The sequence below is a fragment of the Panthera leo genome, chromosome A2 (assembly GCF_018350215.1).
Source record: "Panthera leo isolate Ple1 chromosome A2, P.leo_Ple1_pat1.1, whole genome shotgun sequence".
In the NCBI taxonomy this organism is placed as follows: Eukaryota; Metazoa; Chordata; class Mammalia; order Carnivora; family Felidae; genus Panthera; species Panthera leo.
Genome location: NC_056680.1, coordinates 12,904,387 through 12,923,423, shown reverse-complemented (window position 1 = coordinate 12,923,423; position 19,037 = coordinate 12,904,387). Strand labels below are relative to the sequence as shown.

The 19,037-nt window shown below is 56.3% G+C and overlaps 1 protein-coding gene across 2 annotated transcripts; it reads right to left on the bottom strand.

The window, feature by feature from the left end:
• Window positions 1–713: 713 nt before the first annotated feature.
• On the bottom strand, window positions 714–16,087 carry NIBAN3 (niban apoptosis regulator 3). Of its 2 annotated transcripts, none has more exons than XM_042928862.1 (15): window positions 15,851–16,087; window positions 14,218–14,348; window positions 11,505–11,630; window positions 10,805–10,919; window positions 8,985–9,152; window positions 8,298–8,413; window positions 8,119–8,223; window positions 7,759–7,921; window positions 6,953–7,143; window positions 5,918–6,076; window positions 4,845–4,961; window positions 4,631–4,738; window positions 3,836–3,947; window positions 2,354–2,437; window positions 714–913 (listed from the first exon to the last, which is right to left on the bottom strand). In XM_042928862.1, exons 1-15 carry the CDS (start codon window positions 15,903–15,905, stop codon window positions 768–770), a joined length of 1,896 nt encoding a protein of 631 aa, XP_042784796.1. In that variant the 5' UTR covers window positions 15,906–16,087; the 3' UTR covers window positions 714–767. The 2 variants fall into 2 exon arrangements, with proteins under 2 accessions (XP_042784796.1, XP_042784797.1); XM_042928863.1 differs by having other exon boundaries at window positions 4,845–4,928.
• Window positions 16,088–19,037: the final 2,950 nt, after the last annotated feature.

The window sequence follows — 19,037 nt, the reverse complement described above, 5'->3', positions numbered from 1 at the left end:
TCGCTCTCAGCTGAGAAACTAGATACCAAGTTAAGATTCGGAGCAAATAAATCCGAAAGGTCTATAGCATGCTGCGAATTAAATAGATAGATAGATAGATAAATAAATAAATAAATAATAACCTGTACCGTATAGCAAAGCATTAATATCTTCAATATACAAAGAGTTTTTAGGGATCAATAAGAAAAAGAGAAAATCTACTGAAGAGGAAAGTAGGCAAAGCCATGAACTGGCAATACACTTAAAAAAAAAAAAAAGCACAAAGAGAAAAATGGCAATAAGCCTATTTTTAGGTTCAATTCAATCATTAAAGAAATTCAAAATGAAACCATGAAATGTGTGCGTCCCTCCAACTGACTTTTTTTTTCTCTTATGGACATTCCTAGTGTTTGGAAAGGATACAGAGAACGTGCACAAATGCTGTTGGTGGGAGGGTAAAGAAACCCAGCGTTTCTGGAGAGGAATGAGGTAGAGATATGAGGGTTATAAAAGCCTCAGAGGGGCGCCTGGGTGGCTCAGTCGGTTAAGCGTCAGACTTCTGCTCAGGTCGTGATCTCACAGTTCATGAGTTCGAGCCCCGTGTTGCGCTCTGGGCTGACAGCTCAGAGCCTGGAACCTGCCTCAGATTCTATGTCTTCCTCTCTCTCTGCCCCTCCCCTGCTCACACTCTGTCTCTGTCTCTCTCTCAAAAATGAATAAACATTTTTAAAAAATTGTTTAATAATAAAAGAAAAATAAAAGCCTTGAAATGGTATGGATGCTTTGACTTATTTATCTGATGGGAACGAAGAGAGATGCGGTCGAGACGCAGCTGTGGATGTTCCTGGAGGAGGCCGTGAGCAGAGCGGCTGGACCTCGGCACCAGAGCCTGGTTGCCTGGGACAAGTCCCTCTCTGAGCCTCAGTTTCCTCGTCTGTAAAATAGAAAGCGTCATAAGGAAGACAAAATACATCAAATGCCTGACACATAATAAATGCTCAGTACATGTAAGCCTAGCAAAAGAAACTGAGCGGAAATTATAAGCACCCAGAAGATAAATGGGCCAAGGAGAGGAGCAAAGTTTCACCAAAAAGAAGCTAAAAACAGCTCATAAACACATGAAAAGATGCTGAATCTCCTCTCCAATTAGACATGCTCATTAAGATGACGACCAGACACCATTATTCGCTCAGAAGATCTGAGAAACCCCGAGTCAGCGGATAGCCTGTGCAGCCGATGGGGAAATGGGCCACCTGCATACAGGTGAGGGGCACCAGGTGGGACCACCTTGGTGGAGAATGGTCTGGACACTGCTGTTGAAGTAACAAACACAAATGCTCTAAACCGTGAGATTTCGTATTGGGGGATTTACCCTGCACTTGCTTGGAAAGTCTGTTCAAGGTCATTTCCTGAAGCAATAACAGCTCAAAAGACTAGAAGCAAAATAACCATCACTGGTTAGATTCTGGTTAAAAACATTAAGGGGCCCGTTCAACAAGACCTCAACCTCAATTGCACATCCCCAAATATTTTGACACCCAGGAGTCTTTCTAAGACTGTTGAATCTCCATTTACGCCAGCAAGTGTGAATATTCTTCAGTTTATCTGCGCTGACCAACTATGGGATGCTAGCCCAGATCATTGGTGTATCTGTTAGCTGCTGCTGTGTAACAAATGAAACCCCCCCCCAAAAGTGAGCAGCCAAAAACAACACACATGATCTCAGAGTTTCTGTGGATGAAAAATGTGGAAACTGCTTAGTTGGGTGGGCTCATAAGGCTCTCGAAACAGTCATACTCAAGGGGGTTGAGCTGTTAGCTCTTCCAGAATCCCTGCCCCTACCCCGGGTGCTGAACATCCAGATTATAGCCGTCCTGCCTCCTGGCCTGCTTCTGGTTGGATCGGTTGTTTTCTGCCCCATTTCAGGGAAGTCCCCATGACACATTTCCATCTCACAGCTGGAGCTGAGGGCCCCGGCACCTCCCAGCAGTGTCAGCCTCAGTCCTACATGCATTTACTGCTCCAACAAAGCGCTCGCTGTAGGATCCTGCAGTAGGAGGTCAGGCTCCCCCGGTGCTGAGCCAAGGCTCCCATCGCCATGAGCTCCCCTTGAAGTGTTGGGAACCGAGAGCTACTGGGAGAGGCTCCACAGAGGCCTGGCAATATGCGATAGGACACAAATTCATGTGCATGTCAGAGGGTACCTCTGGCTCAGACAAACACTGTGGCTCCCCACTGCCCTTGTTTACCGTGAGCTTGGCCAACCTGGCTGGGTCAGGAGATAAGGTATACGCCGTTCCATCCAGGAATCCACACTTAAGAACCATCCCCCCAACAATTCACCGGATGGCCCAAGAGCTTGTGAGATCCTCACCTGCTCCTGTTGGGTCCCATGGGGCCTCCGAGCAGCCATCCAGAGTGCAGGACATGTCACTGACACCAAGGGCCTTTTTCAGTTCTAAAACAAGAGATAAGCCTTTGGACCCATCTGGGGATTCCATGCGTTCTCTCAGAGAGGCCACAAGAGGGCAAAGGATGGCAGGAAATGTCTCAACCAGGAACCCAAAACAAGTGGCTCAAATAACCCTCTCTCCATACCTGTGGCCATGGCAGACATTGCTAGTTGATCACCACATCTTCACTGAGCCCCCTACCAACCCTACCTGCCAACACCACACTCCAAGCAGACATTACAAGTCAATTAAGGATGAAACACCACCAAGGACCCCTCTAGGAAGAGAGACTCTCTGAGGTTACCTGTTTCTGGATTTTTTTTTTTTTTTTCCAATTAGAGAATAGCCTTCTTCCCTTTAAAATGCCCCTTTTCTAAGGGAACTTAGTTCTTTTTGTCACCCTTACTTCCTGGCTCCTAGAACCCTACTGTCTTCGGGTCCCCCCCCCCCACCTCTCCAACTGCTCCTTCTGTGTCCCTACTTTCTGTTTGCTCCTTCAGATACAGGCGCTCCAGGACTCCACTCTTCCCTGTAAACACCATTCCCAGTGTCGTGGCCCCTCTTGTGCCCTCAGTGACGCCCAACAACCTCAGGCTCCCACCTCAGCTTCACGCCTGGGCTCTATCCCCTTGTTTGCTGCACCTTCAGTCCATCCTTTGCCTCTAGGACTGTGCCCTCAACCTCCTCCCCTGGCTTCCGGTGTGGCCGGTGTTGCCCTCTGCTCACACACCCTCCATGGCTCCCCATTGCCTGCCCAATAAAGCCTAACCTCCTCTGCCTGTTATTCAAGGCCCTGCACACCTGCCCCAGCCGCCTCCTGCCTCCTCTCCTTCCATTCCCCTTCATATCCTCTGTATCAGCCACGCGGATGCCATGACATCCCCTGAAAGTCACGTGGCTCATCCGAGCACACATCTCTTCAGCCACAGGCAGTGGGTCACGAGCAAACTGAAGAAGCAAGAAGGAGAAGAGATGGTTCTGGAACCACTTCCCAGCCCAGAAGATCCAAGGACTCTCGGGGCTTCAATGCCAGCCCAGAAAAAAACAAAAAAAAAAAAACCAAAAAACAAACAAACAAAAAAAGAAAACAGGGAGTGGTTGCTGAATGAATAAAGGTCAATGTGTCTTGTATCCCCAGTTTCTGAATTTTGCCTCCTTCCCTTCAGCCTGAGAACTCCTACACACCCCTTACAGCCTTGCCCCAATGCCCCCTCCTTTAGGGAACCGCCATCGCTGCCCTAGTCCCCATCTCGCTCACCCTAGTCCCCATCTGTCCCAGTCCTAACATTCAGTCAAAGGTTAGTGTTCACAGGAAGTAAGAGGTGATGGGGAACCCGGTGGAGCTTGGTATATACAGCCAGGGGGCACCAGGCTTCCTTGAGCCATAGAGGAATGGGGCTCACCTCCATGAATCCTCTGCAGCAGGACCCCCCGGACAATGTCTTCATAGATCCCCTCGATGGTCAGGGCCGGGCTACCCACGGCGAGGACCTCCCCTTCGAACTCAGGCAGCTCCTAGAACAGAGGTGGGTGAGGGGTTGGGCTGGAGGAGAGGGCTGCGGTCTTGACCCTGATCAGCTGGGGGACCTTGGGACTAAGTTTCCTCATCTTTAAAATGAACTCCTGGATCCATATGCCCTCAGGTTGTTGCGGGCATTGATGAACCACAGCACGGCACATCTCAGTGGGAATTGTGCGGGGATCTCTGTTGGCCAACCCCCCTCCCCAGCTTCTTCTTCTAGAGGATCCTGTGAGCGCCTGAAGCAGACCCCTGCCTGGTGTCCCCGTGTGACCGGGCCCCTGTGACCTTCTCTCTCATTGCCTTCCAACCCCCTCACTCACTGAGCACCAGCCATGCTTGCCTCCAACACACGAGGCATAGTCCTACCTCAGGGTCTTTGCACATGCTGTGTCTTCCCCAGGCCATGGCTCATGCCATCAGTTCACTGCTTGTCAGGTGTCATTTTCAGGAAGAGCCTCCCTGGCCACCTGGCAACCCCTCCCCCCCCCACACACACACATTCCCTCTCTGCCTCCTCCCTTCTCTGAGATACAATGCATGGCCCCCCCATCCAACACAACCACAGGGCTCAGGGAACAATAGTCTCTGAGAGAGAGAGCATTCTGCCCGCTTTTATAGAAAGACACAGGCACATGGCTGTCCTCTGGGCCCTGCGTGTATGTGCCCCATTTCTCACCGCTTTGCAGCTACTCTTCAGCTGGCTCAACACAAAGGGCAAGAAGATACAGAGCAACCATCCACGGATGAACCTCCTCCGCGCTGAGCTGCTGTCCGACTGGAACTTCTGCGGGAGGGGGGGGACAAGCAGCAGCGGCCAGTCCAGTGGCCCTCTGAGCGCCCGGGCCCACTGCCATCTGCCATCTGCCATGCCCTCCCGGTGGACCTCTCACCTTCAGCACACGCCCCCTGACTTTCTCCAACTGCTGGGCAGCCTGGGTGCAGTCCAGGGCTGCGGTCAGACACTGGTCCGCCAGCTGTAGGAAGGTGGCCACGGCGTCAGCCATAAGCTGCGGGAAGAGTAACCTGCTAGAGCCCCGAGAATCACGCTCCGGCCGACGGAGCCCTGTGCCTGCCTGGCTGACCCTTCTCAGCACGCAGACTGACCCGACCAGTCACTTTTCCCCAGCCTCCTTCTTGTTTCAGGAAACAGCATCCCCTTCCTCTCAGGACTGGGGCATCATCCAATCAGTGGGGATCTGTGTGTAATCTAGCAGAAAGTGCCCTCCGCTCTGGAGGATGGTGCCTGGGTGCTCGGCCTGGGGAGCGGAGAGCCGGTCAGAGTTCAGCCTCGTTGCCTGAGCGCTCTTGTGCAGCGTACAACTTGAACAACTGTACCAGGCAGCACTCGGTCTTCTCCATCCCCGTCTCCTTCACTCACCACGTCAATTTAGCAGGTCCCCTTCCCTTGGCCTTCAAACACACGCCACTTCTCTCCACCAACAGTGCCCGTTCTGCTTCAGGCCTCCTTCCTGCCTCCTCTATTCCTGCCCCCAACAGCCTCTCTTCCCCACAGCAGGTAGGGCTTCCTAAATTTGGAATCTGGTCACGCCCCTCCCCTGTTCACACACCTGCTGTGGCTCCCCATGGCCCTCAGGGCAGAGCCTGGCCCCTTCACCCCATACTCAAGTCCCTGACCCACCTGCCCCTCCACCTTGCTGGCAAATCTCCCGCCTTACTGCCCTCACTTGAAGCCTACAGCCCAGTGTCTCTAAATGGCTTCCAAATGCAGACGAACTCCCTCACCTCCCAGTGCTGTTCCCTCTACCCAGGACGTATTCCACCCCCCATTCCTCCCACCGCTGCTTCAGTTTGAAAGTCCTCTCCTCCTGGGGGGTCCTCCTAGCCCTGGAGATGAATCAAATGTCTCTTCAGAGCTCCCAAAGCACCACGGCCCTGTCCACCACGTGTGGTCACAGCCTGCTTATGGGCTGATGTCCGCAGGATACCCCCCACTCGCCCTCACCTGCTGTGCGAGATCCTGGGCCCCAAATACCAGGCTTCGTGTGCCAAAGAAGCCAAATGGCGCCACCAGCTGCCCCAGGCGCTTCTGGCTTCGCTCAGCCTCACGGTAGCAGGCGTGCATCAGCTCTGAGTCCCATGGCATCTCCCCAAATGAGTAAACCTGTGCCCCGATGGCAGTCAGGTGAGAAAAACACCATCAGTCGATGGAAAAGCAGGGCCAAGGACCTCACAGCCAATTCGCAGCAAGAGAAATGCAAACGGAAACACATCCCACCTCAGCCATTACCCCCAAAATGCATGATAAAGACAACAGGTATGGTGTAGGACATAAAATGGTAAAACCTGAAAGAAATGGATAACACGCCGTGCTGGCACGACTGAGGGGCAACAGGCACACCAGCCCTTGTCACACCCGCACCCATCACCTGATCCCCTCTCTGTCCTTGGCTCTGGGGCCACCGAAATGGAGTAACCCGATATGGTCTCTGCCCTCAAGGAGCTCACAGAAAAGCTGGGGAAGATAAACTATCGACAATCAACTACAGAGGTGTATAAGAGGAAGGAAGCACAGGTGGCTGTGGATGCAGAGAGGGAGCAGGGAAAGTTCCTAGAGGAAGTGATTCTGAAACGGAGGCCTAATGAGTTGAAGTTCTCCTGGCACTTAGTAGGTGTTCATTTAATATCAGAAGAACAGTGGTGACCTGCATGCAGCAGAAGTCACTGGCTTAGGGGATGGGGGATGGGCTCTGGCAAACAGAGGAACGGGAAGAGGAGGTATTTGAGGGTAGGTGATTCCAGACCCATGTTGCTAAAATGCTTCTCTTGTCATTTTGCTCCTCCCCCGACCGTGTTTTAAACTGTACCCCTCAACGACCAGAGCATGGTGGTCTACAATAAGAAAAAAGCACCCTAGGGCAGAGTTCGGAAACGGTTTTTAAAGGAGGCTTTCAAACAGAAAGTGAGAGGGTTCACGCAACTCTTCTGTGAGGTTAACACGCCGCACGTCCGTCGAATGAACCCCACCCCGGGAGCTCACCTCCTTGCGCAAGCGGGTGCTAGAGGGGCTCCCACGCAGGTGGCGAGACAGGCGGTCCATGCCCTGGGCTAGGAGGGTCTGCACTGTTGAGAGCACAGCTTCCACGGTGCTCAGCAGCTTTTGCGTGACCCGGGACAGCTGTGTGTCCACCCTCCCGCGCAGGCAGGTCTCCAGGGGGCCCTCGACCTCCCCTGGAATGGGAAGACACTAGCCCGGGTCTCCTCCGCAAGGTGATTCCGCAAAGGGGGCGCAGGCGGCCCGGGGCTCAGCACGAGGAGGACAGGAGCTCAGACTCTGAGCACCCTCTTCGACCATTTTACAGGTGAGAAAACTGAGGCTTTGCGTGCGGCAGCAATGAGCTCAAAGCCGTACGCCCGAGAGGCCAGAGTCTGGATTCCAAACCGGTTGTCTTTGTCACTGAGCAGAGTGGGAGCCTCCGCCGTCTGACCGGGACAACCCGGGTCAGGTCTGCCACTACCTGTGCCTCCACCCCTCTCCCGACTGGATGTCATTAGCCCCATCCCTAGCCCGCCGCCTTTCCACGGCCGCGACCTCGCTCTTGACCCCGCCCTTGTCTGGCATCCTCCAGCCTTGGCCCGAGGCCACGCCCATACTCCAACTTATACCCCGCCCCTCATGCCCCGCCCTTTCTTTGTCCTGCCCTGTCCCGCAGGGTCTTCGGTCCGGATTCTCGGCCCCACCCCTTACGCCCACCCAGTTCCCCGCCTACCAGTCAGGCCCCTGGCCCCGCCCCTCCCGGCCCTGGCCCCGCCCCTCCCGGCCCAGGCCCCGCCCCCAGGTCTCACCCCGCAGCCTCCGCGCCACGCGCGCCCGCAGCTGCAGAATCTGGTCCACGTCCGGGCGGATGGTCTTCTCCAGGGCCGCCAGCAGTTCGTCCTTTTCCGGCTGGAAGGCGCGGAGCCCGGCGGAGGCCCCGGCCAGGACGGCAGCGTGGACTGCGTCTAGGAGCTGCCCGGACCGGCCAAGGGGACCCCACCCGGGCCAGAGGCGCGACAGCGAGCCGAGATGGGGCGGGATGGGGGAAGAGAGAGACAGAGACGGAGAGCCAGAGAGACGCGCAGAGAGTTTAGGGGACAGTCGCGGGGAGGGGGAAGACGGGCCCCAGGGTCCGGCCCCTATCCCCCTGTGCGGCCACCCGCGTGTACCTCGGTCCAGGCCCAGGCACGGTTGCGGCTGGCCCCCCGCAGGCCGGGCAGGGTCTGGGCTCGCAGCGCCGGCAGCAGCTCCCGCATCAGCACCCCGGTCAGCACCTGCGGGAGAGGGGGCCGTAGGCGCCCGCGGCGGGCCTAGAGGGGTCCCAGGGGTGGCCTTGCACCGCACTGACCTCGGCATCCGAGCCCAGGGTCACGTCGTCCTCGCCGAAGTGGCCTCGGCGCTGCCGATAGAGTCTTAAGGCGTCCAGGAAGGCACGGGCTGCGGGGGCCTGACTGCGCTGCAAGACTGAGGGGGCAGTTCCTGAGTGCCAGCCCACTTCTCCCCTGCTCTCACCTCTGCCTGGCTCCCTCTCACCCGGGCAGGAAGCCCTCCACCTCCTCACCAGGTCCCCAGACACCTAAATCTCACCCATCTCCAGACGCTTGCACAAGCAGGGCCCTCTGCAGGGAACATGGTGCCCCAGGACCATCACCGGCCCATAAGGCACCTTGATACTCCGATTTAGGAAAAAGCATCCCCTGTGGGCAGTCACAGGCCAGGCTGCACGGCCCCTCCTGATAGGCGCATCTGGGCGCTCAACAGCCTGCTCAACATGCATGTTGGTCCTGTTCCCCTTCTTCCCCTGGCTGGCCCCAGCTTCGACACACCCTCCTCTGAGCAGCCCTCCCTGATCTCCCAGGCTAAGCTCCCACAGGGCCCTGTCCCCATCACAGCCTGTTGTCACGTCTGTCTCCCCCCACAAGCCATTTCGTAAACAAACTGGAAACTTGGGAGAGGACCCCACAGGCAGCAGGGGCAGAGCTATCTCGCCTCGGACCCCAGGACACGCAGCTGCCTGACCTTTCCCGGGACCCACCTGTCCCACGGAGCCGGATGCCACCCTGGAGGGCCAGCCTCCAAGCCCGCCGCGCTTCCCCCGTGGCCGCGGAGAAACAGAGGTGCCGGCGGAAGGGGTGCTGCAGGAACAGGGGGAAGTTCACGGGCATTTCCAGGAGGGGTTCGGGCTCTTCCTGGGTATGCTCTCCTGGAAGCAGACGGAGGAGGCTGTGTCATCCTTCACTCACTCACTCTACAATCAGTCGTTCATTCGCTGGAAGAAAACACCCATGAAAGCACCCCCACCCCCCACCCCCCCCCCCCCGCCCGCTCGGGCAGTTGCCAACACTATCCTTATTCTGGCTCGGTCCCAGGGGGAGGTGCGCCCAGGGGAGACATCAGCGAGCCATCCCAGCATCATTTCTGAGCCTCAGCATCCTCCTCAACACGGAGGCCTGGACAGCCACCACCAGTCTGTCTGAGTTGGCGCGTCGTCATCTGAGCCCTGCTTGCCCTGGGAGTCAGCCAGGGCCAGATTCAAACCCGGCCAAGTCACTTGCTAGCTCTGTGTGTAGGGCACGCTTTTCCTACCTGGACCTCGGTTTCCCTGCCTATAAAATGGGCCTAAAAGTGATATCGATGACCCGTTGGGAGAACTGTGGGGGAGCCAGGGTGAGTGAATTTGGGGGGAGGGGGTTAATTTATTGCAGGGGGAGGGCCCTAAATCCTCACTTTTTTCTTCTGATTTCCAGAACCGCAGCAAGATGCGGTAATCCAGAAGGTGGAAATCCCTGGGCATCCCGGCCCTTCAACGGCAGCCTCCGGAGGCAATAACAGCCTTTAACGCTTTGTTGGGGGGCATTACCCCAGATTTTAAAATCCGCACAAAGCGCATGATGTGCATCTGAGTGAGAAGATGAACTTTTCCGGTCTATAACTGGCCTTTTTGTTCCTGCATACGTCTGGGGCACCTTCAGCGGCTACCCAGCTTTCCTTTCTCAGGGCTGGGCCATAATTGATTTCATCAACCCCTGAGGGCCGGGTATTCGGATAGATTTTCTTCTTTCCGCTAGCACCAACATTTCTGCAAACTGTCCTTATTGCTACCTCTTTGCATCGTTTGGTGGCAGGATAGCGCCACAGGGAAGCAGAAATGCGATTCTGGCTCTGTCCCTTACTGTGTGACAGTCCTCAGCCTCAGTGGCCTCATCTGTGCAATGTGGTAGTTAGCGATGGGGCCGGCTTCTGGGCAGGCTCAGTGAGATCACACGAGCCCCGCGCTGAGCACTCGTCATACATATGCCAGTCCAATAATGCGGTTCCTTTCCCTATTCCTGCACGGTATTGTGGTCATGAAAGAGAGAGGGGGGTAGAGAGAGGAAGTAGAAGGAGGAGGGAAGGGAGGGAGGGTGGGAAACCCTCCTGGGAATGCTAGGCTGAACAGTACCCCCTGCAGCAAATCTGTGTGATAGTCCCGCCCACCCGTGACTATCTCCCCACATGCTTGCTAACATCGGGTTTTATTGTTTTTACCCTCGCTACTTTGATTCCGGTCCAGTGTCCCAACTCTCCTTCTCACTCTAGTAAGAGTGGATATTTCTCTTGCTAGAGCTGGGGTACTCACCCAAAGGGCAATGCTGCCCCCCGGGGACACTTGATAGTGTCTGGAGATATTTTTGATGGTCACACCTCGCGGGGGGTGGGGGGTGTCCTACGGGCATCGAGTGGGTGGAGGCCACGGATGCTGTTTAACATCCCGCAATGTATGGGGTGCCCCGCCCCTTGCAAAGAATGATTTGGCCCCAACTGTCAACAGTTCTGACGTTAAGAAACGTGCTCTTGAGATCTCGGGAACCTTACCTGAGGGGACTGGGCAGAGAGCATCCAACAGGCAGAGATAGTCACGCTGGGAAGTCAGGACAGTATATCCTGTCAAGGCCACGGAGCTGAGGGGATGGCCCCCATTCTCATATTCCTATGAAAGGCATCCAGAGAACCAACTTGGGACAGGTCTAAACCACGGCTTCCGTGTCCCAACTGTGGGATCAGGGGAAGGCTTGGGGTTAGCTAGGGAAGTCCCCCACCCCTCCTCCCTCCCTCCCTCCCTCCCTCCCTCCCCTGTAGTCGAGCACCCAGTACCCACTGGGTGCTAGGCCAGTCCTAAATATTATACGAAGGTTATCTCCTTGAATCCTCATGGCCCCATATGACATGGACCAGCACCAACCCATTTCACAGAGGTGGAAACTGAGTCCCAGGAGCACAAATGACCTGCCCGAGCTCCCCAGCCAGGCGTGATGTGCGAAGGCCTCTCGGTTTCAACCTCAGCTCTGCTGATGACCATGAGGAAGTCGCGACTCCTGGCCTGGACCTCGGTTTTCCTACCCAGCCCAGCGGGGGGTGGTTGCCCACCCCAGGCCCATCTCATAGGGACCCTCAATTCATACTAGGTGACTGAAGACAGGAGAGAGGACCATGTTGGGAGCTGGACCCCAAAACCCATGCCGAGGAGCGTGGCCCGGCGAGGCCAGGAGGGAAGGGAGGAGAGCCGCTTCCTTACCTCCCTATGGCTGAACCACTCCAGGCGGCCATCCCCCCGCAGGACACAGAAGATCGGCTGCCACCGAGGCGGGTGGCCCCACAGCTGGGTCAGAGGCCCTTGGTGCTCACGGACTCGGGGAAGCTTCTGCGGGAAGAGGGACCAGTGGGTGTCAGGGGCACAGACCGGTGTCCCCATGTCCAGACCGCCTGGAGAGCACCCCACTCCACACCCCCCATCCCAGGCTCTACCAAGTCCAGGGTGCCCGGGTGCTGCTGAAGTAGCCCTGTTACCTTTCTAAGCCTGCCCACGGCATGCACTTGTTTGGGAGAGCTCCAAATACACGTGGATTCAGTCCTCCCCACAGTCCTGGGGGCAGACACCTTGTCCCCACCTCCCCCTGAGCCTCAGATGACACCCCAGCCCTGGCCAACATCTTTTTTTTTTTTAATTTTTTTTAAGGTTTATTCATTTTTGAGAGAAACAGAGTGCAAGTCTGGGAGGGGCAGAGAGAGACGGAGACACAGAATCTGAAGCAGGCTCCACGCCCCGAGCTATCGGCACAGAGCCCGCTGTGGGGCTCGAACTCACGAACCGCGGGATCATGATCTGAGCCGAAGTCGGCCACTTAACCGACTGAGCCACCCAGGCGCCCTAGCCCTGGCCGACATCTTGATTGCAGCCTGTGAGAGACCCTGAAAGAAGGAAACTCAGGAGGCTGTGTCTGGATTCCTGACCCACGGCAACTGTGATACGTGTGTGTTGTTTCCAGCCACTGGTTGTGGGATGTTTTGTTATGCAGCATTAGCTAACTGATACAAGTGGGATTGCTGGGTCGTGGAGCCGGTGGAGTTTACCTTCATGGGAGAAACAGCCAGTCCTCTGCCCACAGACCCCTCCCTTGGGCAGGATGGGGCATCCCTTTGTTTTATTACCTTTGTTACTCTTCTCACTACCTGGCCACCTGAACCGTGTGCCTTTTATTTCATCACCGGGTCCCAGAGCAAGTCCCGGTAACCCAGACGGTGCTCGATAAATATCCTGTGAATACGCTAACTGCATTTGTGATGTTTTCATTCTTTGATAGAAAGTCACGTGTTGGCTAAATGACTCTCCAAACCTTTTCTGAGGTCTGAGATTTTTCCTAGTGATATTGTTAAAACATGATTATAGAAATGATATATGATAAGTGTTTTATAAGATGTTCAAACTGAAGCCAGGGGAAAGCCCCCACACTGTCAAACCCCAACGTCAACTGTGCCCTGGCCCCCGTGGCCGGAACCTACAGGCGGTAAAGGGGCAGGTGGGGACCACACCCGCGGTCCCATGATGCCTTAGGCAGGACAAGGAGAGTCCCGGGTGAGAGAGGGCTCTGTGTCCACAGTGTCGGGGAGCCTCCACCCCAGGGCAGGCAGAGCTGAAAAAGGAGTCATCTGAGAGAGGTAGGAACAACTCAGAGCCCTGATCCGGGAAGTGTCAATAACCAGCATGGGCTCCAGGTTCAAATCCTGCCTTGCCTCTTGTTTTTTGTTTTTTGTTTTTTTTTTTTAATGTTTATTTTTTAAGAGACAGCATGAGCATGAGCAGGGGAAGGGCAGAGAGAGAGGGAGACACAGAATCGGAAGCAGGCTCCAGACTCTGAGCTGTCGGCACAGAGCCCGATGCAGGGCTCGAACTCACAGACCGTGAGATCATGACCTGAGCTGAAGTCAGATGTTTAACCGACCGAGCCACCCAGGCGCCCCTCAAATCCTGCCTTGCCCCTCGCTGGCAGGGCGACCTCGGGTGCTTCAGTTTCCTCACTAGTCAGAGACTCATTTCCCAGGCTGGTGAGGACAGGGTGGGTGGTACAGGGCATGTGGAGTCATTTGTTGGCTTGGCAACATCTGGAGCTGGGGCCAGGCAGCTCTAGGCTCTTACGTCCTATCAAGAAACGTCCTGAGCTCCTACTGTGTGCGGGCACCACATGGACGCAAGGGATTTGGGGTGGGGGGTGGGGACAAAGCCTGGCCCCTGCCCTCCCAGGGCAGACAGATGGGGGAGGCAGACGTGTGACCCAAGGCTTCCCTGGATAAACAGCGGGACGGGGATCCCAGAGGAGGCACCCAGCCCAGGGAGGGGCTGTGCCGATCAAGGAAGGCTTCTTGGAAGAAGCGGTGGCCGAAGCACGAGGAGGAACCGGGAGGGTGCACCAGGCAGAGGGTGCCGCACGTGCAAAGGCTTGAGGGTCCAAGGGGCATGTTTCATGCCCAGTAGACAAGACGAGCCTTTCCCAACTTCAGAATTTGGCTGTGCCCTCCCCCTAGAATCCCCTTCTCATCCCGGGCTCCGCGTCCAGCAACTTCTCGTCCTGTACATCTCCGTTCAGAGGGGGCCTCCCTGCCCCCCGACTCCCCGCCCCCGCCCCCAACACTGCCTCTCATCTTGTCTTCATGGCACCTAGCGGCAATGATGCTGCAACGCGACACAGTAGTCTGTCATTCCCTCCCCGTCACGCTGTGAGCCGGCGGGGGTGGGGGGCGGGGGCGGGGAGGGGTGGCGCATGGCAGGACCCACCCCCACCGCCACTGTGTCCCCAGCGTCCGGCCTAGGACGTGGCATGCAGTAGGGGCCCAGCGCACGTTTGTTCAAAGGATGCATTTTAACAGTCTTCCCGGGTCTCGGCGCCAGCAGGGGCGAAGGCGTCAGGAGGGCCCCCAACCGAACCGGCGCCCCCTCCCTTTGTGGCACCCACTTTACTGCGCATCAGCTGGCATCCGGCGGGCTCCTGGGGCCCCAGCTCACGGGAGATCTGTCGCAGGACAGAGGCCGCCAGCTGCTCGCGGTAGCAGGGCAGGAAGTCCCTCAGCATGGTGTCCACCTGGCCTGCAGGGACAAGGGGACACTCAGGCGGTTGAATCAGACCTGCCTGGGGCGGGCCGAACAGGCGGGGAAGCCGCTTGTGAGCTCCTACCCTTGCCCCAAAGCTGCCCAACGAGAGGTGCTCCAAATTCCATTCACCCTTAACCCTCCACAGACTGTTTCCATCCACGTGGGAACAGGGGGTGGGGGAGTTGGGTGACCCGGGCTTAATTTATAACAGACGTACAATAAATTTTAATCGTATAGAGCATCCGATCTGATGAGCTTTGACACCTTTCCAGCCCAAGAAACCATCGCCACAATCGAGGCGGTGAACGGAGCCATCCCACCCGAGTTCCCTCTTGCCCCTTCCATGGGGAGGTTTTCAAAATCTTTTAAGAGCCTCACCCTAGCCCCAGGGAATTTTCCAGGGTGACCCCATCTAGGAAGCAACCACACAAGTGTTAAAGTCCGTCAAGCGGTTCCCCTAAGATGTGTGCACTTGGCTGTATGTAAACCATGAATCCATCCTGCTGCCTGGAATGTGGACCCAACGGCCGGAGCATCAGCAGGCATTATGCACCATGAGGTGGCCTTAGGCACAAAAGCCATGCGTGGGAGAATAATGAAGCGAAGGAGTTCGGGTGTCTAACTTGTATCAGCCTGCCTGCCACTGTACCTCCCTATAGGAGAGAGAAATGAATCTTTATCTTGTTTAAGCCCCTACAGGAAAAGAAAAAGAAAAACACGGCATAGAGTAACTTACTGAATCCTTACAATGGTTCCATGAGATAGGGATTGTTGCTATCCCTGTTTTGCAGATAAGAGAATGAGACCTAGGAGATGAAGTCATTCACCCAAGGTCACACAGTAAGCGGCCGTGGTGTGAACTTGGATGGTCTGGGTGTTGGTAAGACTTGCCACATGCCGGTGCACATGCTGTTCCCCCTATCTGGGATGCTCTTCCCACATCTGCCCACCAACTCCGTCACATCCCTCCAGCCCCGGCTTGGCCCTCATCTCAGTGGGCAGTTGCCCACCCCTCCTTCTTCCCCTGATGTGGGGAGCGTGGGGGTTCTCCACCGTGCTCATCAATCAACTGCCATTCTTGCAATGATAACTTGGCTTTCCTTCCTGGTCTAGATCACGAGTCCAGGAGGGCGGAAGGATTCTCGACCCCACCGTGTCCCCCGCAGAAAACTCGTCCCAGGAGGTCTGGCTGGGCTTGGGACACCTCCCACCTGGCCCCCCGCCCTCACCCCGAACCCACGCCCTGAATAGGGCTATCAGATTTACCGAGTAAAACTACAGGACGCCAATGAAATTTGAATTTCAGAGAAATGAGGAGTCATTTTTTCGCATAAGTATGTACCCCAGGCAAAATGTGGGACATACTCATACAAAACAAGAATATTCGTTGCTTATCTGGAACGTAGGGCATCCTGCTACGGTCAGCCACCGTGTCGGACAAACTTGGCCCTGAACCCCACCTGGCCCCCGACCCACCTCACCCCGTGCCGGCTCACCTCTCAGGTGCTGTTGCTGCCGCTTGTCCAGGGGGCTCGAGGGCCGCCCACCCATCCTGCTGCAGTCACTGGGGGCTCCCTCGAGAGCAAAGCAGACACTCCCTTCCCTCCCACCACCCCCAGGTTTCTGGGTTCAGGGGCACCCCGGGAGCAGGGCAGCCCGTAAGAGGCCTGGATGCCGCTGAGACCAGCCGCCTGGGCTCAGAAGCCAGAACATAGCCCCTGCGTGAGTGTGTGCGTTTGTTGGGCTCAGTGGGGAATGCCCACCCCTGCCCTGCCCCACCCTGCACCTGCATCCTCCTGGGACCAAGGCCTCCAGAGCTGCTGGTTTCTGCAGGGGCTGCTGGGGCAGCCCCGGGGGTGCTTTGGGGGTATGGCAGACAAGAGTCCCAGCTGGCTTTGGAGGAGGGACGCAGGGCAGACACCCGGTGGGGCCAGTAGCTGTTGTTGGGGTGTGGGGCAGGGATGGGTGATGGGCAGGGACGAGGTGTCTAAATCCTGGTGCCCGCTCCCACTCTGCCAACCCCTTGCTGGGTGGTGCCGGGTTCTGAGAGGATCCGGCCCTGGCCCAGCCCCCAGCAGCCCCCAGCCTGACAGCCTCAGTTCCTGGGGTCAGTGCTGGCGCAGGGGGAGAGGGTGGGGAGCTGTTGGTATGCCATGGACTGATGGGATATGTCCCTTGTGTTCCTGTCTTGTCAGCCTGTCCTCCATCAGTGCACATAGCACTGGACTGGGTTGGGTTAGTTGGGTCTCCCTACCCCTTAACCTGTCTCTCCAGTGCCTAGCAGACAGCAGCCCTCAGTTTAGTGAAGGGAGGGAGGGAGGGAAGAAGCAGAGTCGGCACTCCAGGCTGAAATATGATCAAATGGGAGTTTTGCAGGCTTTCAGATGAGGAGAGTGTTGAGTGCACGTGGCCAGAATGTGGATGTGATGGCTGGAGCAGGTGCAGTCCACCCTGGGCCATGAGGTGAAACCCACATACGGACAATGGCACAACTATGATGTAGGAACCGGGGATCCCCCCCAAGAGTTCGTGACATTGCTCCACCGGCCCTGGGTGGCCTCCCTCCAGAAAAAGAGCTAACCCTCCATTTGTTTAAGCCACCAGGGACATCTGATTGTAACCCTCACCAATGCCCCCGGATCCGGATTCGTTTCTTCTGTCAACGAACATCACTCCTTGCCTGCCTGAGTGTCATCCTTGAACTATGTGCCAGGGATGCAGAAGTGGGTAAAGCAGACCGTGGTCCAGCCCCCACGGACCATCCGTTGGCACACCAACAAAACTGTCAGGTAATGAGAAGGGTGAGGAAGAAAACTGGAACAGGAAGAGGTAGAAAATACCAGGAGTGGAGAGGGATCGGGGACGTGATTTGCGCCATGACCTAAAGCAAGTGACAGCCCGAGCCATGCAAAAAGCTGGAGGAAAAAGAATACTGGGGAGCAGGCACAGCACAAGCAAAGGCCCTGAGGTGGGAACGGGCTTGACAGGTTCCGATATAGCCCGAGGTGGGTGGGCTAGAGGAAGGCAAGTGAAGGGCAGACAAAACAGGTCTGGATCGCTGCGGCTACAGGGAGAGGAGCAGAGGGGAGAGGCCCCCCACATGGTGTCCCCATGCCCGTCTCCTCACTTCCCTTGGCTTCTTGGCACCCCCATCCTGCCTTCCGCCTGCAGCACTGGGGTCACGGCCACCTGCTGTTGCCCGAGCCCACGGCTGGGTTGCTTTCGCTGCTTTTCTTCATGTTTCCGCTCTGGCCCTGGCGCACTTCCTCACTCTCACATCTGAGTGACTGACCCAGACAAGATGTTGGAGGAAAGTTCAGTTTCTGTGGTTTTGGCTTCGGGGTTTCAATCCCCATGGCCCCGATCAGGTGCCTCTGCGGGACGCCCCCAGCCCCCAAACGTGGCAAAGCTCAAACACGGCTGAGAGGCACCCGTGCACCCACCAGCCTCCCCCACTGCAGCCTCTAACGCCACAAAGCCGACAGGTGACCCACGCGGGGTCACGCTCTGGGAAAATGCTACGGCGCAGGCACATCACAGACTGGGGTGTCTTGGCACATTCAAGGCTCTGAGAAGGTCCGCAGCCCAGGGGGACACGGCGGCTGCTGCTGGCCCCACGTGGGCCAGGAGAGCCCGGTCAAGTGTACAATGGGCTGAACCCTGTGCTCCAAAAGGATATGTCCACAGGCTACTATCAAAAAGCCCAAACAAGCGTTTGTGAGGATGCGAAGCAACTAGGACCCTTGCGCCCTGTTGGCAGGAATATAAAAGGGCACAGCCGCTACAGAAAACCCTACGGAGGCTCCTTGACATTCAAACACGGAATTACCATGGGAATCAATAATTACACTTCTAGGAATATCCCCAAAGAACTGAAAGCAGGTTCTGGAGGAGGCGTTTGCACACCCACGTTCACAGCAGCCCTCTCACAAGAAGGAGAGCGTGGAAGCAGCCCAAACGCCTCTCGGCAGACGAACGGGGAAAAAAACGTGACGCGTGCACGCAGTGGAAGAGGACGGGGCCCTAAAAAGGAAGGCAATTCTGCCCCAGGCTGCAACATGGAGGGACCGCGAGGACGTGACGCTGAGTGAGATAAGCCAGCCGCAAAAGGACAAATCTGTAGGACTCCACTCACAGGAGGTACCCAGAGTAGTCAGAGTCATAGGGACAGAAAGGAGAAGCGCGGGTGCCAGGGCCTGAGAAAGGGGAGCGTGGGGAGCTAACAGGGGTAGAGTTTCCCGTCTACAAGTGTTCTGGGGACGGAGGGCGGGGACGGCTGCACAGCAGTGTGGACGGACTTAAGGCCACTGCACGCGACACTTAAAAACGGTTAGGGTGAGGGGCGCCTGGGTGGCTCAGTCAGTTAAGCGTCCGACCCTTGATTTGTGGCTCAGGTCATGATCTCACGATTGAGCCCCAAGTCGCGCCGTGTGTGTGTTGACAGCAAGGACCCTGCCTGGGGTTCTCTTCCTCTCCGCCCCTCCCTGGCTCATGTGTGCATTCTCTCTCTCAAAATAAATAAATAAATAATAACTTTAAAAAATGGTTAAGATGGTAAATTTTGTTATGTGGTTTTATTTTTAAATGTTTTATTTATTTTTGAGAGAGAGAGAGAGAGAGAGAACAAGCAGGGGAGGGACAGAGAGAGGGAGACACAGAGGGGCACCTGGGTGGCTCAGTCGG

What these genes read in the sequence shown, in the direction of transcription:
- NIBAN3 (XM_042928862.1), bottom strand. Translation starts at nt 15,905, where the DNA reads ATGGGTGGGCGGCCCTCGAGCCCCCTGGACAAGCGGCAGCAACAGCAC. An exon ending in GCACCCGCTTGCGCAAGGAG is followed by an intron (nt 6,077 to 6,952) that starts GTGAGCTCCCGG and finishes ATCGGGGCACAG; the next exon opens with GTTTACTCATTTGGGGAGAT. An exon ending in CCCAGGATCTCGCACAGCAG is followed by an intron (nt 4,962 to 5,917) that starts GTGAGGGCGAGT and finishes CTCTTCCCGCAG; the next exon opens with CTTATGGCTGACGCCGTGGC.